The 24,141-nt window shown below is 40.0% G+C and overlaps 2 protein-coding genes across 2 annotated transcripts in view; one reads left to right on the top strand and one right to left on the bottom strand.

Moving 5' to 3' along the window:
• The window catches only part of LOC130923398 (collagen alpha-1(IX) chain), a 38,881-nt gene extending 15,908 nt beyond the window's left edge, over positions 1-22,973 (top strand). Inside the window, exons 20-32 of the mRNA XM_057849075.1 lie at positions 227-271; positions 368-421; positions 514-567; positions 648-701; positions 1,820-1,891; positions 4,035-4,070; positions 4,155-4,199; positions 4,297-4,329; positions 4,421-4,567; positions 17,648-17,702; positions 19,354-19,542; positions 22,151-22,228; positions 22,295-22,973. Coding sequence (XP_057705058.1) covers positions 227-271; positions 368-421; positions 514-567; positions 648-701; positions 1,820-1,891; positions 4,035-4,070; positions 4,155-4,199; positions 4,297-4,329; positions 4,421-4,567; positions 17,648-17,702; positions 19,354-19,542; positions 22,151-22,228; positions 22,295-22,485 — 1,053 coding nt within the window. The 3' untranslated portion in view covers positions 22,486-22,973. The remainder of the gene's footprint in view (positions 1-226; positions 272-367; positions 422-513; positions 568-647; positions 702-1,819; positions 1,892-4,034; positions 4,071-4,154; positions 4,200-4,296; positions 4,330-4,420; positions 4,568-17,647; positions 17,703-19,353; positions 19,543-22,150; positions 22,229-22,294) is intronic.
• On the bottom strand, positions 7,946-11,989 carry LOC130923396 (uncharacterized). Its single transcript, XM_057849074.1, has 2 exons — positions 9,223-11,989; positions 7,946-8,129 (listed from the first exon to the last, which is right to left on the bottom strand). Exons 1-2 carry the CDS (start codon positions 11,566-11,568, stop codon positions 8,100-8,102), a joined length of 2,376 nt encoding a protein of 791 aa, XP_057705057.1. The 5' UTR covers positions 11,569-11,989; the 3' UTR covers positions 7,946-8,099.
• Positions 22,974-24,141: the final 1,168 nt, after the last annotated feature.

Below are 24,141 nucleotides of genomic sequence, written 5' to 3'. Positions count from 1 at the left end.
TAATGCTAACTTCTCCCCAAAATAATTCTGTTGTATACTGTACATACTGCATATATTTATATACTTGAATTCATAGCGCTTTGATCAAGACATTTAAATTATTATTATTATTATTATTAATTGGGCCAGTCACTCAGACAACAAATATTCTTCATCCATCTATATGGAAACTGTGAGGGGAATTTCTTATTTAAATGGATTTTGGGTTTTATTTTATGTTGTTTAGGGTTTGCCTGGATCACCTGGAGCAAAAGGACAGGGTGGCTCAAAGGTTGCTTGCTTGATTCATTATTAAATATGAACTCTTGTGTATTGCATTCATATTTTAAAGGAAAATGTCACAATTGGACTGCTTTTTGTGCTTTAGGGAGATGCTGGTCAAACAGGCTTTCCTGGAACAATAGGTTCAGCTGGGAAAATGGTAGAGCACGCCAATTTAATATCCAACAAGACTTGTTTGAAATTGACCAGACAAAACAAAGGGCAAAACAATGTTGATCTTTTTCTCTTCAGGGCGAGCGCGGGGAACAAGGTGAGGTTGGAGACGTTGGACCAATCGGTGAACCTGTGAGTATCTTGGATGCAATTAAATTATTTTAATTAAATTCAAGTCATTCCTGATTGTAAATCCTCCTCTACGCTTGTAGGGAGAATTAGGAGAACAAGGCCCGGTGGGTCCAGCTGGCAAGCCGGGTTCAAGGGTAAGATATTGGCTGATGAGTGAATATTCGTTTCATTTCCTATACGGTATTTTTATTGAAAACATTTATAGGCTACTTGAGCATATTTAATTTATTGACACAGTGCGATGTAACTAGGCCTATTATGTCCTTTAAATACACTTAATTTAATTTGGTTTTATTGAAAACATCAAGGGATCATAAATTGATAATTAAAAAGATGTATTTGGTGAGCTCATCATATTACATTTAAAAATGCTGTAGCATTTATACAGATGGCCTGAAAAGGTTTCTTACTCTGCTGTTGCTTCCCAGCAGACTTTGGCATAATCAAATGGATCTCACATGAGGTCTACTTTCACTTTGAGGGGAGAGTAGGCTGAAAGGGCCCACTGTTCTCCAGACATTCCTCACAGTGGCGCAAAGATCAAGTGGAAGACAAACTAGAGATAGGTTGCTGTGTTAGTTGCTAAACGTTCACTATAATAGGCTCGGGAAGATGTTATATGCACCCCATGTAAATTGACAGTGCTCAGAATGATGTAATTCCTAAAATTACAAAAACATTGAGTATATGTATTTTTTAATTTTGTGTCCAGGTAAAAGGTGAAGTGATCTTCAAATCAAATTATGTATCTGTTTTATTGTTGTAGTGTCTACCATCATGTTCATGACTTTATCCCCTTCTTTCCAAATGTATCACATTTGATACACTTAGAATTTCATGATTTTGAGACTAATTCAGAATTTTGAAATATCTTTCTCAAAAAAAAAAAAAAAAAAAAAAAAAATAATGGATGCAAGTCAACTCATGCATCTGCAGGTTCCATGAGAAAAAAAAAAAAAAGATTTAGCAAGGGTTATAGATATTAGAGCGCTTATTACACATATTAGTTTTTTTTCATTTTTTTGTTGTTGTTGTTTTTTTTTTACAAATTTGAAAAAAAGGTTTCATTAAGACCTTATTTTTCAAATTTTGTGATTCTCTGACAATTGCTTCATATTGCAGGCATTAAAGGGTTAAAGCACATTTTAGGAACACGTGAAGACATTCTTCTTTTTAATGCCAAGCACTGTATGCCCTTTGTATGTCAAAATAAAAAAACAAACAAAAATACATGTTTTTGGCTTTGTGGTAGGGACCCAAAGGTGACCCCGGTCTTCCTGGTATTCCAGGCCCTCCTGGTGTTCCTGGAGTAAAAGGAGAAAGGGTAAGGAAATCACATCTGTTAAAAAGACCATTATTTGGATAATTCCTTCTCAACACTGAGTTCCCTACTCCGAGGGCAGTGGTGAAATGTAAAAGTACTTCGTTAACTGTACATTTTTGTGTATCACTTTACATGAGTCAAAACATGAAGTGGTACTTTTTATTTTTACTTCAATATGATTTAAAACAGGTATGAGTACTTTTACTCCACTACCTTTTAAATTGTCGCCTGCGTTACATGTTAATTTTAGTGTTTTTATTTCTCATTTTGAATTGATAGTTTCATTTTCATGCCTGTGGTACAATCGATAAGCCCTGTGCAACTATACCTAACTGAGCACTAGAGGCAGCAACAAGCAAGATTAGGCAGGTGAACTATTGACCAATAAAAACCACCTCACTCTTGTACAGAAGCTGGCGGTAGGCACCTGATAGTTGCTTGCAATCCGCCATTAAGCTAGATTTAGGAGTTTTTGAGCTTGTTAAGCTTCTGTTTACAGTGCAGTCAATTTTATTCTTAATTTTTTCTATTCTGCAGAGTTTTAAATATAACTGAGCAGTTAAGGAATTTTGTGGTTCTTTCTTTGAATATTGACTCAGATCTCTGTATGTATATACTGTATGGATATACGGTACAGGCCAAAAGTTTGGACACACCTCATTCAAAGCAACACTACAGAAGGTCCCAAGCTCATTGGTAAAGCAATAATTGTACTAATCAACCCTGAAAAGGCATACCTGTTGAGTCAAAAACCCTTTTAGGTGACACCCTCTTGAAGCTCATCAAGAGAATGGCAAGAGTGTGCAAAAAATTGATCAGAGCAACTGATTTAGTTTAGTTATATTAATAACTAAAATATTATACATGTTTTTAGTTATTTCACCTTTTTTTTGCTAATTCCACATGTGTTCATTCATAGTTTTATTACGTTCAGTGAGAATTTGCAATGTAAATAATCATGAAAATAAAACGCACGAATGAGAAGTTGTGTCCAAGGTGTTTTTGCATCAGGAGAAAATAGTTTTTACTTTTTACTAGGGCTAACAAATTTATCGCGTTAACGGGCGGTAATTAATTTTTGTAATTAATCACGTTTAAAAATTTGACACAATTATCGCATGGATGAAATGACCCGTTCTTGCGGTGCCTCAAACAGTTTACAACACTGCCGTTTTAGCATATTGCGAGCGAAAAGGCAGAGAAATGCGAGTGGACACAGGATTCATTGGACCGCGCCTTTTATTGGCTTAAGCTTTGGGCAGCCACTACTAACAGTCATGGTTGCCCAACTTCCCATCATGCATTTGGGTGGAGCAGTAGATGATCTTTTTCTTAACACACCTATTTGAACACAACGCAGAACATACTGTATACCATTTGCAGCCAACACTGACAGTCATGGTTGCCCAACGTCCCATCACGCATTTGGGCGAAGCAGGAGACAATCTTTTTCTTAACACGCCTAAGTGAACACAGCGCAGAACATACTGTATACCATTTGCAGCCACCACTAACAGTCATTGTTGCCCAACTTCCCATCATGCAATTGGGCGGAGCAGGAGACGTTCTTTTTCTTAGTATAAAATTACTTTAAATTGTACTCAAGTTTATCTTTTAAGAAATACAAGTCTTTCTATCCGTGGATCCCTTTGACGGAAAGAATGTTAATAATGTTAATGCCATCTTGTGGAGTTATTGTTATAAACAACAAATACAGTACCTATGTATAGCATGTTGAATGTATATATCCGTCTTGTCTTATCTTTCCATTCCAACAACAATTTACAGAAAAATATGGCATATTTTAGGGATGGTTTGAATTGCGATTAATTACGATGAATTAATTTTTAAGCTGTGATTAACTCGATTAAAAGTTTTAATCGTTTGACAGCCCTACTTGTTACTTGCAAAGTAAGTTTTAAAGCAAGTACTTTGTGCTTTTAACTGAGTGTTTTCTTTCTTACATAGTTGTACTTTTACTTAAGTAATTTTTGCACCTTTATTTGTACTTTTACTTAAGTAAAAAAAGTGAGTACTTCATCCACCACTGGCTGAGGATAAATGTGAACACTATGAGACACCAGCATGCACACACACGCATATACACACCTGCAGCAAAGCTCATTTGTCTTGTTGATTACAGGGCGAGCGGGGAGAAGCAGGGCCCAAGGGAGACCAGGTATGAAATCCTGATATGAAATGATTATTTCATGTATGAGGTATAATGATACTTAACCCAAAAAATGATTTCCTATTTTTTCAGGGTCCACAAGGTGATGAAGGCAACCCCGGAGAGAAAGGAGATAATGTATGTTCTTATGCATATGTGAACACTTTGCTTTCAATGCAAAAAGAAAATATGATGCATAATGTTTCCGTATTTTGATATATTAATTGTTTTAAAGGGTGAACCTGGCGAAACTGGTGCCAAGGGTGAGGTGTGTAATTCGGTTTCCGGCATTTTTTTTTTTTTTTCTCAATATGCAAAGAACTGGTGAGTTTATTGGTCGGGCTGTACTATTTCTTAAGAATGGAAACCCCGGCGAGCCTGGTAGAAGAGGACCAGAGGGAACTCGAGGCCAGCCCGGAGTCGAGGGTCCAGCCGGCACACCTGGACCACGAGGCATGCAGGGTAACAGAGGTCCACCTGGAGTCAGAGGCACACAAGGCCCTGCGGTAGGTATAATCCTCACTCACTAAAATGATGTTTGATGAAGGTGGTGATGAATGATGAAGGATGAATGATGAATGAATGAATGATGACGGTTTAGAGTGGTAAAAGGTCCTTATTTGTAAATAAAAAAAATTAGCACTTAAAATGTTGACTGGGAGACGAAGGAGTGTACGATATCAGCTAATGTGGAAGTGTTTTTTTCTAAACTTTGCATTCTTGTTGGAATTTTGGATTATCTCAATCATGGAAAAATCGTGGAAAAATAACTGATACAGTGGGAAGTCATATATTTTCCCGATACAATTCACATTGCAATTTTTTTGAATGAATGAATGAATGAATATCTTCTGCCCTCAGCCGAGCGTATGGCTACTCGACTTTGGCAGCGAGCTAAACCAACAAAGAAAAATGGAGGCCCAAACTCCTTCCTCTCATTTATTTCTTCGCGTGAACGTGTGCGCGTGTGTGTGTGTGTGTATGTGTGGTAAAACTGAAACATACATAAAACACAAATGTTATACACAAAATAAAAGGTTCTATACAATAACATGTTTATGTAAATAACAGAAAACTGGCTCCATTATGAGCAAATGAAATGAAGTGGCTACTTTAGCTTAGCACAAAAACGTGTGGGTTCGCGCCACATGAATAACAACAAAATAACAGAATAGACACACCAAAATTACATCTAACCCACTGTTAAAACGTACAAACTTACAGATTTTGTTTTGTCAAGGGTTCCCAACGATGTATGGTGCAGAGGAGGTGTGTAACGTCTTAACACCTCAAGGCCTCTTTTCCAACTGAAATAAAAAGTTCTTTCTGCCTGCTGCTTACAGCAAGTCGCCACTAGGGGAAGCCGAGCGCAAACAGCAATACCAAAGAAAAACTTAAGATTCTGAGTTAGAATAGCGACATCCTGTGGACGGATGAACAATGTACAATCTTAGAAAGAAATTAAACCCAAAAAGTAGTCAACATAAGACCAGAGGACATAACACTCCCCGCCTGACATCTGCAAGATGTCAGCCCTTAACTAATGAACGATACAAAACAACAACTCGTTTTACATGCTATCCTTAGACATCAAAAGCACAACTTCACGAATTGGGCGAATGTAAAACCTATTCTCGCCGTTTCGGCAAATCTTAACCTCAACTTTTCTGACATTACCGTCCTCACTTGGGAAAGATTTTGTGATCAGTCCGAGTGGCCAATTATTCCTATGTTCCAGAGACTCCCTCATTAAAACAACGTCGCCCATTTGAAGGTTCGGCTTTTTTATTTTCCACTTGCGACGAACCTGCAGGCCTGCGATGTATTCTTTCTGCCAACGACTCCAGAAAACATTAGCTAAGTACTGCACGCGCTTCCATTGGGCTTTGAATAGGTCACTGGTCTGAAACTGCCCTGGTGGAATCGGTGGTGTGCCAACCTTTTGCGTGAGTAGCATCGCAGGAGTAAGAATGACTGGGTTTTCGGGATCTGTAGAAACGGCCGTTAGCGGGCGTGCATTTACAATTGCGGTGACTTCAGCTAACAATGTCACGAGTACTTCATGTGTGAGTTTCCCATATGGATGTTCAAGGAGCATTGCATTGAGGATTTTTCGGGTGACGCCGATCATGCGTTCCCAGGAACCAGCCATATGGGATGCATGTGGAGGATTAAACTGCCATTTGCACGCACTGTCTTTCAAGAATGTGCCTATTTTGTCATTGTGACAGCCTAGTTTGTCTATTTGGAGCTCTTTGCAGGCACTCACAAAATTTGTCCCACAATCAGATCTCAAGAGTTTGGCACCACCTCGGATGGCAAAGAAACGACGCAGTGCATTAATGAATGACGATGTGTCCATTGACTCAATCACTTCAATATGAATTGCACGTGTACTCATGCAGGTGAATATGACTGCCCATCTTTTAGCATCTGCATTAGCACCACGCGTTTTTCTCACTGTAACGGACCAGGGACCGAACACATCAAGGCCTACATTTGTGAAAGGAGGGTCCGTGGACAGCCTGTCTTCAGGAAGTTCAGCCATGATCTGTTCAGGTTGCCTGCCCCTTAATTTGCGGCATGTGATGCACTTGAAAATCACACTGCTTACTGCTCTTTTTCCTCCCACAATCCAAAAGCCCCCTGCTCTGACTGCTCCCTCCGTGAAATGCCTTCCCTGGTGACATAATTTTTCGTGAAAGTGTCTTATTATGAGCTGAGCAAGATGGTGCTTTCCAGGGACGAGTATGGGATTGGTTTCTTCTGCAGACAACTGTGCTTTCTTTAGTCGGCCTCCAACTTTAAGGAGCCCTTGCGTGTCAACAAATGGATTCAGTTTGCTGAGTGGACTTGAGTTTTTTAAAGCTGTGCCTTTTTCAATGCATCCAATATCTTCTGCGAAGACCTCTCTTTGAACGGTGCGAATGATCGTGGTCTTGGCTAGTTGCAGTGACTTTTCAGTTAAATGTTTGTTGCAGTTGTGCCAGCCACGACAGGAAACCTCAGAGTTGTTCTTGAATGATTGAGCTATATGTTGGAGTTTGGCAATAGCCTTTTGCAGCACCTTCCAACTTGAAAACCTTTCAAATCTGGCACTATTAAACTGGCCTTTTGATAGGGTGGTAGTGCAAGTTGTTACCTCAGGACGCAACTCACAGTCAGTCTCTGGGTCTATGAGATCGAAGGTTTGACTTCGAACTTGACTTTGGTCCAACCTGGAGAGGAAAGCTGGGCCTCTGAGCCAGGTGGAGCTGGAGAGCTGCTCAGCGGGCAACGCTCGTGTGGCATGGTCTGCCGGATTTAAGTGTGTGGGCACGTAATGCCACTGGTGAGTTTGTGCAAAGCGCCTGATGCGTTCGACTCTGTTGTGCACATAAACGTGAAAGCGTCTCTTGGTGTTTGAGATGTACCCAAGCACTACCTTTGAGTCTGTGTAAAGATTCACCTGATCGACTGTGACATCCAGCTCCTCTAGAACCAACTCTGCTACTTCCACGGCCAGGACTGCTGCACAGAGTTCAAGTCGGGGTATGGTGATGTCTGGTTTAGGAGCTAAACGTGCTTTGCCGAGGAGGAATCCCACTTCGCTGTGTCCGTCCTCATTTGTGAGTTTGAGGTAGGCTACCGCACCTACGGCTTTTGTGGAAGCATCACAAAAAACGTCAATCTCTATTCTTTGGGCTGCAGACAGCGGTATTGAAGTGTACATTCTGGGAATTTCAAGATGTTGTAGGTGTCCGAGGGAACTTTTCCACTTTTGCCACTGTTCTAATTTGTCTTTTGGCAGTTCAGTGTCCCACTCTGAAACATTTGTGGAAATGTCTCTGAGTATGGTTCTACCCCCTACGATTACTGGAATAGCAAAACCAAGTGGGTCGAACACACTGTTGATAACTGACAGAACTCCCCTTTTTGTGAACGGCCTTTCATTTACTCTTACTTGGAACTTGAATTGGTCAGTCAACAGCTCCCATCCTAAGCCCAAACTGCGCTGCATTGGTGGGGTAGTCTGCCCAATGTCAAGACCTTGCATGCCTACAGCACGATCTTCGGTTGGAAAGGCTCCTGTTATGAGAGGACAATTGGATGAGATTTTGTGCAGGCGTATGTTACACTGAGCCAGCATCTTCTGTGCCCTACTAAGAACATCAATGGCCTGCTCTATGGAAGAGAATGACTTTAGCCCATCATCTACATAGAAGTGCCGTTCAATGAATTCTTTTGCGTCACTGCCAAATTCCATTTCTCCTTCTATGGCTGTTCTTTTCAGTCCAAAGATGGCGACTGATGGGGAAGGACAATTACCAAACACATGGACAGTCATCCTAAATTCTTGCACTTTTCCATCAAGGTCATGATTTTGGAACCACAAGAAACGAAGGTAGTTACGGTGGTCTTCTCGTACTACAAAGTTGTGAAACATATGCTCCACATCTGCCATAACGGCGTATGGGTCGGACCTAAACCGCATCAGAACTCCTACGAGAGTGTTGTTAAGATCTGGTCCCTTGAGGAGCACGTCATTGAGAGAAACATTGTCAAGTTGAGCACTCGAATCAAAGACTACCCTAATTTTTTCTGGCTTTTGCGGGTGGTAAACGCCAAAACTAGGGAGATACCAGCACTCTTGATCTGGCGCCAGTGCGGGCGCTGGTTCGGCATGGCCCTTGCTGAATATTTTCTCCATAAACTCAGCGTAATGCGCTCTCATTTCAGGTTTTCTTCTCAGCGTTTTGCGGAGCGACATTAAACGATTGTAGGCCTGCTCCCGATTGTCAGGTAGGCGCCGCCTAGGTGAGCGGAATGGAAGTGGAGCTACCCAGTTATTCGCCTCATCTTTAGCAAAGTTGTTGTGCATAATGTCTAGGAACAACGCATCTTCTGCCGAAAGTGCAACTTTGTCGTCATTTGTTGTTTGTTGGAAAATATGTTGTCCTAGTTCCGCTTGTGTGTTTAGTGGATCGTTTTTGGTGTATTTCTCTTTGATAACGATTGTGTTTTCGCAAGGACTGAGGAACGTGGGACGTCCACTGTTTAGAACGTTCGTCTTAAATGAGTTCAATGTGGGTTTATGAGCTCCAGAGAGACAGACATCACCTATGACAACCCATCCTAAATCGAGACGCTGGGCATGAGGTGCATTGTTTGGCCCATTTACCTGACCACGAACTTTATGAGCCTGAATGATGTCCCTTCCCAGGAGCAGAAGAATGTCTGCCGATGGGTCGAGAGGAGGAATCTGTGAAGCGATTGATCGCAAATGAGGGTGAGCTGCTGCTACCTCAGGGCTGGGAATTTCATCTCTATTATCTGGAATCTGATCACATTCTGTTATTGTAGGCAGCAACATGGAGACCTTACCATCTACATCTTCTACAACAAAGCCATCAGCTTTGCGACCTCGTGTCTCTGATAAACCTGCACATGTTCTCATGGTGTATGGGAATATGGTACCTTGCACATTAAACATGTCAAAAAACGCAGATCTGGCTAAGGATGAATTGCTCTGATCATCCAACATGGCATATACCCTCTTTTTCTTTTCTGGAGAAGTTCGGCGATATACATTAACTAAACAGATCTTTGAGCATGATTTTCCTTTTACGCCTTGCCCACATACTTCTGTGCAACTGGCTGTGTTCACAGGATTTGGGCCCTCAGACTCCCCGCCGTGACTCTGGGTTGGGGGATTAAAGTCTTGAGGTGTCCATGGAGGTGGACCGACATGCATGGCAGACACATGAGCATCGCTATCACATTCTGAGCATTGGATAATAGCTTTACAGTCTCGAGCCCTGTGATTTGTGGACGCACAACATTTAAAACAAATGGCGTGCTCTTTGAGAATGTTCTTTCTTTCGTCTAGTGTTTTCATTCTAAACCCCCTGCATTTGACGAGTGAATGTGGTTTTTGGTGGATAGGACATTGTTTGTCTGGATCGGGTGCTGTCAATTTAGCCGGACTGATCTCTATTTTATTCACTGCTAGTGGAACTCTGTATTTGTCTCGTCTTACTGATGTCTTACCAACCCTTGGATTTATTACGTTTGAACACTGTAACATAAAGCTAGGGTCTGTTCTCATTTCAGCGTAGTCATTTACGAACCGCACAAAATACGAAAAAGGTGGATAGACTGCACCGTTTTCCCTTTTGTATTTGGTACCTTGTGTAACCCATGACTCCTGGAGTCCATATGGGAGTTTTTCAACTATCGGGTTTATGCCCCTTGGTGTGTCGAGAAAGCTAAGACCCGGCAAATAACTTTCACTTTTGGCATACGATAGCTCTAACAGAAGATCAGCAAGCTCCTGCAGTAAGTGAGTGTCTTTGTTGGAGATTCTTGGAAAAGTCTGCAACCGTTGGAAGAGTGAGGATTCAATTACCTCTGGAGAGCCATAAGTCTTGTCTAGCCGCTGCCACAGACGCTGGAGACCTGCCTGCGGATTACTCACGTGGACCGCCCTGATCCTCTGAGCGTGTTGAAGAGACTCCCCGCCGAGCCACTTGGTGAGAAGGTCGAGCTCTTCGCTGGGCTTGAGATTGAGGCCTTCCGTCGCGTTGCAGAACATGGACTTCCAGGACAGGTAGGACTCTGGCCGGTTGTCGAAAACCTTGAACCCCGATGTCAGCAGATCACGCCGTGCTAGATAGGCTGCTAAATTGGACAGTTCACTTTGTGGGGTTGCTGAAGGTGTAGGCTGGTGTGAGATGTCCGTTCTCGCACGATGAGATTGGAGATGCTCTTCGTCAGCGATGTCGATGTGACGCACATGTGGAAAAGCACCAGCTGATTTTGGGCTATTTTCTGGTTGTTGAGAGTCATTGTGCCTAACCAGGTGCTCATTGTTTGGCGTTTGTGTGCCATCTGCTTGCACACGCTGGTCGTCAAAGTGAGCATGCACATACTCTTGTGCACGCCTGATGGAGGGGGGTGTCTTGGAAAATACCCCTTGCTCGCTGAGGTCGACTTTGGCGCGCTCCTCTTCTTCGAAAGTCGCCTCCCAAACTTTAGCTGCGGCGAGCGCTGCTTCTGCTTCACCTTCCGTCTTCAGAGCGTGTAGTGTTGCCTCGATGCGTGCCTTCTCGACCTCCATGTCGATTTGGCGTTTGGCGTACCGTGCTCTGGCGTAGGCAGCTTCGGCGTCTGCTCGTGCTTGTGCAGCAGCTTGACTCGTTCTGGACCGGCGTGAAGAATGAGAATGACTGGCCTCCGACCTGGTGACCACTTGGCTGATAGGTGGTGAAACTTCTTGCTGAGACATCTTGGGTGCTTGATGTGTTGAAAATCTTTTTACTCTTCTGCCCTCAGCCGAGCGTATGGCTACTCGACTTTGGCAGCGAGCTAAACCAACAAAGAAAAATGGAGGCCCAAACTCCTTCCTCTCATTTATTTCTTCGCGTGAACGTGTGCGCGTGTGTGTGTGTGTGTATGTGTGGTAAAACTGAAACATACATAAAACACAAATGTTATACACAAAATAAAAGGTTCTATACAATAACATGTTTATGTAAATAACAGAAAACTGGCTCCATTATGAGCAAATGAAATGAAGTGGCTACTTTAGCTTAGCACAAAAACGTGTGGGTTCGCGCCACATGAATAACAACAAAATAACAGAATAGACACACCAAAATTACATCTAACCCACTGTTAAAACGTACAAACTTACAGATTTTGTTTTGTCAAGGGTTCCCAACGATGTATGGTGCAGAGGAGGTGTGTAACGTCTTAACACCTCAAGGCCTCTTTTCCAACTGAAATAAAAAGTTCTTTCTGCCTGCTGCTTACAGCAAGTCGCCACTAGGGGAAGCCGAGCGCAAACAGCAATACCAAAGAAAAACTTAAGATTCTGAGTTAGAATAGCGACATCCTGTGGACGGATGAACAATGTACAATCTTAGAAAGAAATTAAACCCAAAAAGTAGTCAACATAAGACCAGAGGACATAACAGAATATATATATATATATATATATATATATATATATATATATATATATATATATATATATATATATATATTAGGCCTGTCAAACGATTAATTAGTTAATTACAGGTTAAAAATTAATTATTAGTAATTAATCGCAATTCAAACCATCTATAAAATATGCCATATTTTTCTGTAAATTATTGTTGGAATGGAAAGATAAGACGGATATACACTCACCGGCCACTTTATTAGGTACACCATACTAGTGACTGGTTGGACCCCCTTTTGCCTTCAGAACTGCCTCAATTCTTCGTGGCATAGATTCAACAAGGTGCTGGAAGCATTCCTCAGAGAGTTTGGTCCATATTGACATGATGGCATCACACAGTTGGTGCAGATTTGTCGGCTGCACATCCATGATGTGAATCTCCCGTTCCACCACATTCCAAAGATGCTCTATTGGATTGAGATCTGGTGACTGTGGAGGCCATTTGAGTACAGTGAACTCATTGTCATGTTCAAGAAACCAGTCTGAGATTATTCCAGTTTTATGACATGGCGCATTATCCTGCTGAAAGTAGCCATCAGAAGTTGGGAACATTGTGGTCATAAAGGGATGGACATGGTCAGGGACAATACTCAGGGAGGCTGTGGGGTTCCAGCGATGCTCAACTGGTACCAAGGGGCCCAAAGAAAATATTCCCCACACCATTACACCACCACCACCAGCCTGAACCGTTGATACAAGGCAGAATGGATCCATGCTTTCATGTTTTTGACGCCAAATTCTGACCCTACCATCCGAATGTCGCAGCAGAAATCGAGACTCATCAGACCAGGCAACGTTTTTACAATCTTCTATTGTCCAATTTTGATGAGCTTGTGCAAATTGTAGCCTCAGTTTCCTGTTCTTAGCTGAAAGGAGTGGCACCCTGCGTGGTCTTCTGCTGCTGTCGCCCATCTGCCTCAAAGTTCGACGTACCGTGCGTTCAGAGATGCTCTTCGGCCTACCTTGGTTGTAACGGGTGGTTATTTGAGTCACTGTTGCCTTTCTCTCAGCTCGAACCAGTCTGGCCATTCTCCTCTGACCTCTGGCATCAACAAGGCATTTCCGCCCACAGAACTGCCGCTCACTGGATATTTTTTCTTTTGTGGACCATTCCCTGTAAACCCTAGAGATGGTTGTGCGTGAAAATCCCAGTAGATCAGCAGTTTCTGAAATACTCAGACCAGCCCTTCTGGCACCAACAGCCATGCCACGTTCAAAGTCACTCAAATCACCTTTCTTCCCCATATTGATGCTCGGTTTGAACTGCAGGAGATTGTCTTAAACCATGTCTACATGCCTAAATGCACTGAGTTGCCGCCATGTGATTGGTTGATTAGAAATTAATTGTTAACAAGCAGTTGGACAGGTGTACCTAATAAAGTGGCCGGTGAGTGTATATAATATATAAAGTACTGTATTTATTTACTATAACAATAAATCAACAAGATGGCATAAAAAATTTTTAACATTCTGTTAAAGTGATCCATGGATAGAAAGACTTGTAGTTCTTAAAAGATAAACGTTAGTACAAGTTTTAGAAATTTTATATTAAAACTAGGGCTGTCAAAATTATCACGTAAACGGGCGTTAATTAATTTTTTGAATTAATCACGTTAAAATATTTGACGCAATTAATGCAGATGCCCCGCTCAAACAGATTTAAATGACAGTACAGTGAAACGCTCATTTGTCAATTGTTTTTTATGGAGTTTCGCTGCCCTCTGCTGGCGCTTGGGCGCGACTGATTTTATAGGCTTCAGCACCCATGAGCATTGTGTAAGTAATTATTAACATCAACTATGGCGAGCTACTAGTTTATTTTTTGATTGAAAATTTTACAAATTTTATTAAAACGAAAACATTAAGAGGGGTTTTAATATAAAATTTCTATAACTTGTACTAACATTTTTCTTTTATGAACTACAAGTCTTTCTATCCATGGATCGCTTTGACAGAATGTTAATAATGTTAATGCCATCTTGTTGATTTATTGTTATAATAAACAAATACAGTCCTTATGTACCGTATGTTGAATGTATATATCCATCTTGTGTCTTATCTTTCCATTCCAACAATAATTTACAGAAAAATATGGCATATTTTATAGATGGTTTGAATTGCGATTAATTGCGATTAATTACGATTAATAAATTTTTAAGCTGTAATTAACTCGATTAAAAATTTTAATTGTTTGACAGCCCTAATTAAAACCACTCTTAATGTTTTCGTTTTAATGAAATTTGTAAAATTTTCGATCAAAAAATGAACTAGTACCTCGCCATTGTTGATGTCATTAATTACACAATGCTCACGGTGCTGAAACCCATAAAATCAGTCGAACCCAAGCGCCAGCAGAGGGTGACAAAACACCAAAAAACACAAGTAACAAGTGGACATTACATTATTGTGCTGTGATTTTAATCTGTCTGAGCGGGGCATGTGCGTTAAATACGTCAAATATTTTAACGTGATTACTTTAAAAAATTAATTACCGCCCGTTAACGCGATAATTTGACAGCCCTGATATATATGTGTGTATATATATATATATATATATAGATATATATGTACATGTAATAAATATTGATTGATTACAATTCCCAATAATGATAAGATATTTTTACTATTTTCTCTAGCATAGAGCACTAGATACATGGAATTGTGGGAATTTTAAATATCATTATCAGTACAGCATGATTGCCTAAATAATATTTCACTGGTTCTGCAAAAAAAGAAAAACATATTTTTCTGAAAACAAATTGGCCTTTTTACTGATATTATTTTGGTTTCTAAAAAGTGTTGTGATTGGCTAAGGATACACTGTAAACAGAAAGGCAGGATTTTTCAGTATTGAAAAGAGCATTAAGTAAGGCAGTTATCACAATTTGGCCCAAAATTGACTTAGGCAATTATGCTATGAGGCTCACAATATGAGATTTTTTTGTTTATGAAAAAATAATTCTCTGTTAGTTAGCATTATTATCGTTGTAAAAAAAGTATTATGGTGCAGCTCATTTCAAGGCAGCAAAGCCAATGACACAGGTCACAGGACACAGGTCACAGTGTCTAGAGTTGATACAGTCCATGGGCATTATCTTGGATGCAGCATATAGTTTTGAAACAAAATGTATGGTTAAATTGAATGAAATGTTATTACGTAGTGAAATTAAACTTGGTAACACATTATTTGAACTCGGTGTCAAAAGACCATCACAATTATGACATGACACTGTCATAAATTAATGAATGCTTATGACAAATGTCGTGTAGCGTCCTCACCCTAACACAGTTCCTAAACTCTAATCCCAATCCAAAGACATTTGAACAAATCTCAATATTCCATCAAAAATGAAATAATTTACTAAATGACACTCAATGACATCTATCATAAGCCCTCATTCATATTCATGACAGGCGTCATGTCATCATTATGACAGTCTTGTGACATCAAGTTCAAATAAATTGTAACACCCAAATTTTGTCATGGGTTCAATGGGTGCTGGAAGTCACTCACAGCATGGGGTGCTGAGGACCTTCTTTAGTTCTTCCCCATTCAAAAACAGCCATTTCGGTCCAAATTTGTCATGTTCGTGCATTTTCTCCATTGAAGGCGTGCACAATAGCAGTACACACACATGCTGGATAGTTTATGTACTACTACTAAGCTTCTACAAAAACAGCGTTCTATTTCACCCACAGTGTATGGTAGTTTTTGTACTGGAAATAAATGTGCCCGTGTATTATAAAGCAAATCCCCGGAGCTAGACGGCACAGTGACACACGAACACAATGGGGTACCACACGCATGCTATTTTTAGACTGTGACGTTTCATCGTAAAGTGGAAGTAAAGCAAGAGTAGGAGATAATAGACCCGTCCTCGCATAGAAACAATGTTAATTCTGCTACTTTTCTCCGGTAATCTTTCAAAAACGAACATGTCGATCACACATTGCTTTGGATATGTAGAAAGGACTGTAGACATTACGACATATGAAGAATGTTTCTTCATATGTTTCCCGAAACCAAAACTCGGAGGAAAAAAATGAGAAGAATTAATCAACTTGCACGGACGTTTTAACGCCAGCTAGGTGAAGCCAGGGCGAAGCCATTCACATTTCATATGCAGTAAAAATTTTGTTGGGTTGGCATGGTCTTTCAGAGGACAGAGGTAAGCCATTTTGATATTTCAAACTTATTTCATAGTGTGACATTGTGCTGTGCTGCTTCTGTTCGACAATGAATGACCTGAAAAGAACTAAAATTGTATTTGACTGCCAGTTACCTTTTCTGTTGTAAAAACAAAAAAAAAAAAAAAAAAAAAAAAAAAAAAACAACTTTAGTAAGGGGCAAGTGTAAATAAATCATAGAATTAAGATTTGTTATCAATGAAAAAATTAAAAGTGTTCGGTGGCTGTCACTGACTAACATTTGCGATCGCTACACAAAACTAACAAAACTACCCCCAAGAAGGTCAGAGACGTAGGATAACCAGAGGATATAATATATAGGAAAGACAGGGCTGGTGGTAAAGGATAGCTTGTTGAAACAGGAGAATGTCATTGTTAGACTCGTAAGAAAAAGGGGTCGATAAAAAAAGCTAAGGCTATGCTAAGGTTGGCTCGTTTTTTTTTCGTCTTTTTCAACCTTCGACACTTAAGCCATCATTTTTATGTACTTCCACATCTATGCAAGTGAATTTGGCGCCAGGGACATCCTTTTCGGAGATAATTGGTAGGTTTAGCTCTGTAAGCATCTTCTTCATACACGATTTCCATTCATTTCCTATTAGGGACAAACGATGGAGCGTCGCCCCTTAGCAACAGTAGCTAACGTCATGAATATCAATGAGCGGAAGTGAAGTGTTGCTTGTGGTACGCCATTGAAAATAAAAGGCCAATATGCCTCGGTTAACACCCCCTTTCATACAACTAAAATAAATGGCACAAGAATATCCAACAGTGCTTTACATGGCAACAAACAATAATATGGTTACAATGCAAGCATGACTTACCAAAGGACAATCATCTTCATTTTCGACCTCAAATTGAATTTTGAAAAATGTTGCTGTTTTAGTAAAGAAAAAAATCGCTAAATTGTTTTTATGCCATGTTAACGCCTCCTCTGTCAACAGTTTACTTTTCCGTTCAGCGCCTTATTCAATATGACCTGGTAGCAAGAACAAAATAACAACAACAAAAGAAAAAAAACTCTTTCAACATACAGTATATATTTAATCCCCAAAGTTAAATATGCTATTGTTTCAATATGTCTATTTATTTTATTAATTTATTTTTAACCCCCACACCCCCCAAAAAAATAATCTACCAAAACCCCTTTTTTCCTCCCCAACACCAGGGGTTGCTACAGCACCCTCAGCACCCCATTTCCCATGTCACTGATGGGTTTTGAGCTGTGTTATTTTTAAAAAGCAGGTTTCTGGCAGTTGAACACTTGAACCCTATTTGCTAGAAATTCTCCATTTGGAGATCAATAACAGCCACCCATTTCCCTCTCTAGAGAATCTCAAGATGGTGGTAAACTCCAAACGGAAATGTGAAGTAGTTAATGCATTGAAGCACTCTGCTGTTCTTTGTGTTTCAGGGTAAAGAGCCGAGCGACCAGCACATCAAACAGGTCTGCATGCGAGTCATGCAAGGTAAGAAGTGATGACACCATTCATAATCCCCTTGGGCCTTGTTTATGGCTGAATCTCTGCTACAATGCCTGCCATACACACACATAAGATATATGTAACCCTGGCCCTCTGCTCTCTCATTGATTAGGACACATACTCAATACTCTGCAGTTCACAAACAGGAAAGAGAAAAGCTCATAAGGAAAACATGAAATAAGCTTCAGACTTTGTTTATTTGATGGATGAAAGATCTCCTTGTTCGCCTCGAAAGAAATGTTGGAGCGGAAGACACAACCTCTGTTCTCTTTATTCTTTTGCTCTTGTGTCTTCCAAACTCATCTCCTAGAGTCATTACTTTTTTATTGCCGAGTTGCTGAAAAATTAATTACACCTCCAGCAGACCTCCACTCCTCCGCTCGGAGCCAGATAGTCAGTGCTGGGTAAAGCAATGTTTAAAAGGAACAGTAAGGCTGCATGCACTGCATGAATTTTCAGCAAGAGCCAAGATATAAGGCAGCAAAGAGTCGCAGGAGATTAATATTGGATCATTTGCACCTGAGCATACATTTTCTATGGTTTATTGCCGTTATAAAAAGTATTGTCTCTTCTCTGTTGAGTTTGCAAAGGGTTTTGTCAAAATACAAGAGAAGTTTGAGGGATTTTCATGACTTCATTAGTTTTATAAGTTACTGCTTCACTCTGAATTGAACTCGCACGCATCCCAATGAGGCTAACTGCCAGCTTAACATTGGTACCTGCCACGACACGTATGCTGTGAGATATGTCATCTTGAAAGGCAATTTAATGTAAAAATGCAATAGAGAAAAGCATGAACATGCATGAACATTGAAATGCGAATGTACTGTCCTCACGCTAGGCCGCTAGGGCTCGGTCCTGGCTATACAACGAGCTAAACTCCCAAATGACGATGCTGGACGTCCGTATAATTTGCTGAATCAATTTTGTCCTCGATACCAAACAGGTTCGCATCAACGTAAATAAATGATAATTAGGTGTTATTACAGCAATGGCAAAAACGGTTAGCATGCGTTTGCTAGCATTAGCACATTGTTCAAACAACCACACAACTGGCTCTAAGACGCTCTAAGTAGAGATATTTTACAAGCTTAAACAATGAACGTAAGTTCGCAGTCGTGCCTCTCTCTCTCTCTCTCTCTCTCTCTCTCTCTCTCTCTCTCTCTCTCTCTCTCTCTCTCTCTCTCTCTCTCTCTCTCGCCCACTCTCTCTCGCACAGACGCTACGTAGCTGTCTGTCTTCTTCTGGCGTGTAAGCGCTCTTCTTCGCTTAAATAAGTGCGAGTGCGCCCCCACTTGGGCGTGAAAGCACCACAATCTAAACGCATGCATTTCAATATAAAAAAGTCAATAATACAATTGAACACACATTGCCAAAGCCAGAACGCGAACGTGGCCATAGCTACTGAGTTATTCAGATAACTATAGCATAAAGAAAATGCTAACAAATTTACCAAACCATCAGTGTCACTCCAAAACACCAAAATAACACTTGAAATGATATCATAATGAGTTAATAATTTCACACATAAGTCGATCCTGAGTATAAGTCGCACCCCTAGCCAAACTATGAAAAAAAACTTCGACTTATAGTCCGAAAAATACGGTAATTAATATTCTCATTTGGTCTTCAATAGAACAACTGGCTCAGTTGGCTGCAAGTTTGAGAAGACCAGAGTCTGGTGCAGTGGGCTTACCTGGTAAACCCGGACCTCCGGGCCCTCCTGGTGCTCCGGGAGACAATGGCCTGCCAGGGCAGGCAGGGGCAAGAGGACTTCCTGGACTTAAAGGACCACCAGGACAACTTGGAGCAAAAGGACCCAAAGGTAACGAGAGTACAAAATTCTACCAGCGTAAACAAGTGTGTTTGTTTGTCTGCTGTGTGGCAGCAAGCAAGCAAATTATTTTTAACTAGAGTAATGGTTTATGGTCCATGGAGGATTACGTAAAATGGCGGGACTGTACCTTTCGATTTAATGTCCGTTAGCTTGCCATAGAATGGCCTCTACTAATTATTTAAACTGCGAATATATAAAAAAGTATATCTCAAAACATGTTGAATGCTTACTAGTACTACATGACTAGGGTGACCATATTTTGATTTCCATAAAAAAGGACACTCGGACTGGCCTCGAGATACGTAAATTATACTCGAAGTTCACTCAAAGATGTCGAATCACTTTAATATATTTCAAGTACCGGTATGCCTTTTCCGTATGGATGGAAAATCCAGTTTTATAACTCAAAGACACAAATTCAAATTAGGGGTTACTCAACAGGCTTCTGAAGGGAATGAAGGGAACCTTTCTCGCAGACACAGTACAACTGTTTACATTAGTCTAACACTAAGTCTAATTATCCCGTTCACTTTATTATTCCTAAAATAATAACGCAAAAAAAAAAAACTGGAATGCACAGCAGAACCCAATACTGGGCAGGCTCTCTGTGAACGAGTCACAGGCAGCACAGTACCAGGGTATTCTGTGAAGCGTCATTGAATTTCAACAAACGCTAATTGTTCTGGCGAAAAGTAATGAAAACCGGACATTTACATGAATTTATAAAACCCCAGACGCCCGGAAAGGATGTAAAAAGTGGACATGTCCTGACAAAAGAGGACGTTTGGCCCCCCTTTACATTACAGTAAAACATAGGTGGCTTACATTTGATGTTTACATGCACACAACAATGGAGCTGGAGACTGTATAACTAATATTGGCAAATCAGTGTTTACTTAACTCTTCTTTCACACTTTGTTCTTGAAACCAATTACTACTTTTTGATTCATCAGAGCTTTAGTGTATTCCAGAATGAGTATTTTTTTTTCTGAGAATAGCTGCAGTATTGACAGAATCTCCCAAATTTAATTACATTTTTTTTTGTATTTTCCGAGAATAACTGCATTGGTGACAGAATCCCCCAAATTTAATTAACAACCCCCAAACGAGGTTTATAATTGCTTTTAAATGCCACTGCAAACCATTAGTTTTCCATAGGCCTGCTTAAATGAAGTTGTCCCTTTATTTCAACATAGTTCAATTTTATAATATACAGCAAATAGTTTCCAGCAAGCATAGAGGAAAAAGTGAAGGGTACCATACCATGCTTGTTTCTGGCAGTGGACCAGTTCCATTGTGACTCAATGGCAAAATGTTGTTCAAGAATCATGATGTTTGGAGAATGTAGTTTGCAGTGTTGTGCATGACCGCGTTCAATGAACGATCTTTCATGAACACGTTCAAATTTTGGGCGAATGTGAACTGAACACATGAGCTCATGCTAGCGATTGTGAGCAGTGTTCATAACCTCGTTCATTGTCAAGTACTGGTGTTGCTCAGCAATGAACAGATGGGACTACTGCGGTAAATGTCAAATCATTTTTTATGCATTGTAACTATTGCGCACATCTCTCTAGATATCATATTACACAACAGTGATTTCCCCCAATCCCCAAGTCTCATCCCATTGGCTGTGTGAACCCCAGGTGATCATGGGACGCCGTACGTATACCACATTCATGAGTTTAGAATTAAAGCCTTTCCAACAAAACTGCAGATAAAGCCATATACAGTATATATACCGTATATATGATGTAGCAAATATGGCACCTTTTGTTCCCAAAGCTTTTATGGCGGCGAATAACCATTCTTTTACATTCAGTATGACTGTACTTCACATCTTTGGATAATATTTAAACAAGTAGCTTCATAAACATACTTCTGCAATATGAATACGGCGTAAATAAATGCTTAACGGCACAGGGAAGATGCAGTGAGAGGGAACTTTCCTTTGTGTGCGTCCATGCCCAAACTTAAGTACATAATTCCTTTATTTTTAGAAAGTTTTTGGTGTTTAGTTTGGAATCGCTGCATTCACGGCCGTTTGTAACGTTACGCGCATGTCCTGAACCGCAAAGTAGTAATTTCTGATGGGGTACAAAATCTGACAGAACACTGGTCTAGTACCAACATTTTAAGTGAGTTTTACGAACAGGTCAGTAGCGACGCAGATTTGAAATTGAATATGAAGATAAATTTGACACAGTTTCAGTGTTTAAGTGAATAACATATTTGCTGTCTGTGATTGTAATATCGACTCAGTCAGTAATAGCTTGTAGCAATTAGTGGGGAGAAGAAAGAACTACAAAAATATAAATAAAAAAAAAATAACTGCAACAATCAAAATTCTTTTTTTTTTTTTTTTTGACCATGAACTTTAGTTCAAAATTTTGAATTATGAACTATGAACTGAACACTTGATTTGAACATTTGTGACCTGCAATTTGAACTTCATGTAGAAAATGATGTTTCCCAACATGGGTAGTTTAGGAACAGTTATAGTTTTGTGAAAATTAGCCATGCCCCATTAATTCTACTACATGAAAAAATTGATGAAAAACAATGCTTTGAAACTAGCATGATATGTACTTTGCAGGTGAAATGGGCGACAGAGGCTCCCGAGGACCCACAGTGCGGGGACCCAAAGGTCAGCAAGGACCTCCTGGACTCCCAGGTGAGTAGATGTTTGATTTTCACAGTTTAAGTAAATATTACAGGCTATTAAGAGAAATGTGTGCAGGTGAGGCTGGCAAACCTGGGTACGGTCAGGATGGTCGCGACGGCCAAAGAGGACCTCCTGGCCTTCCTGGACAGCCTGGCGTACCAGGGCCACCCGGTGCAGCCGGTCCTAATGGTTACTGCGACCCGTCCTCATGCAATTTGTCAGCGGGCGCTCAGCGTACAGATGTTAAGGGACCTGCAGGGAACTAAAAGCCACTCTGGGAGAGACAGAGACTATTGGATTAGAACATGTTTCATCTCAGGGGTTTGTGGTGCCTTCCCTCCATTAACCTCTAGTCTTGTCTTGACAAGCTCCACCAAAAGGAGCACACCTCCACGAAAACACACAATTTTTATATGCTGCCAAAATCCACAATATATATATTTTTTATTTTCTTCTACCTGGATATCTTTTTATATTGCTGGCAAAGTGTTTTAATTGTTCATTCCAATTTCTTTGTACACTGTTTTCCCCCTCAACAAGCAAAGATATCTCTTCAATTTACTCACCTCAAATAAATCAGGACCAGGAATTGCCTGTTTGTGAAATACGTGGTAATTTATCAGTAAAATATTTTATTATTAGATGTTTTTTTTACAGTGCCCGCAAGTCAGAAAGTATTTCAAGTTGAAAAACTGGGGTGAGGGGTCACACTGTCTTCAGTGTATGTTGTAAATCTGTATAAAATAAATTTTTTTGGGAGTTGTGGTTAAATATATTTCCTACGAAACAACCTGATGTGACATTTTGCCTCATTGTACCGGACGGCGAGATATTCTAATGATAATGAGTGCAATGTTCAGTAATAATATTAATAATACATAAAAATAATAATAATCAGGAACACACTCACAGCAGTGGGTGCTAAGGACCTTTTTTAGTTTTTCCCATCCAAAAAGAGCCGTTTCGGTCCAAATTTGTCATGCTCGCGGGCCCCATACAGGGCATGCACAATGGCAGTAAACACGCGTGCTGGATAGTTTATGTACTACTACTAGGCTACTACATAGACAGTGTTCTATTTCACCTACAGTGTATGTTGGAGTTTTTGTATCCGAAATAAAAGCGTTCTTTTTTATAATGCAAAACCCCACAGCTAGATGTCGAATTGTCACACAAACACATTTGAAAACTAAAAGGTCCAATAAGCCTCAGCTTAACACCCACTTTTTACAACACTCAAATAAATTGCACACGAATATCCAACAGAGGTCTTCAAGGCAGCAGTTCAACAGCAACAACAATCAATAATATAGCTACAGTGCAAGCTATTTGAAGTTCTCCATGGTCTAAATCTGCAGCTTTCTCCGACCACCAGACTGGCATTATTATAAACTATCATAATCATCTTCAAATTTTAGAAAATTTCACTTTTTTTCTAAGGAAAGAAAATTGCTAATTCGCGCCATATTAACGCCTCCTCTTTTAACAGTTAACTTTTCCGTTCCAATAGCGCCTTATTCAACGTAACTCAATAGCTAGCAAGGTGTTTGGTGGTGATCTTGTTATTAAAAAAAACAAACAAACAAACAAACTTTTTCAATATATGTATTTAATCCGCAAAGTTATATATGCTATTATTTATTGATTTATTTTTAACAAACGAAAAAAAGAGAATCTTCCAAAACACCTTTTTCTCCCCAACACCCCAACACTTCATGTGTCACTGATAGTAATAATAATACTAATAAAACACCTGTTTATTTGCTCTGTACCCTAAAATTAGGTTATTGATATTATTTATCAATAATATTGATATTATTTATCAATAATATCAATAACATAGTACAATATCTTTGACATTTACTTAATTCCTCAACATGAATGGGTAACTATTGCAAATGAGGAATTAATTAAATAAAGGA

Source organism: Corythoichthys intestinalis, chromosome 10, assembly GCF_030265065.1.
Source record: "Corythoichthys intestinalis isolate RoL2023-P3 chromosome 10, ASM3026506v1, whole genome shotgun sequence".
Taxonomy (NCBI): Eukaryota; Metazoa; Chordata; class Actinopteri; order Syngnathiformes; family Syngnathidae; genus Corythoichthys; species Corythoichthys intestinalis.
This window is presented reverse-complemented; position numbering and strand designations above follow the sequence as displayed.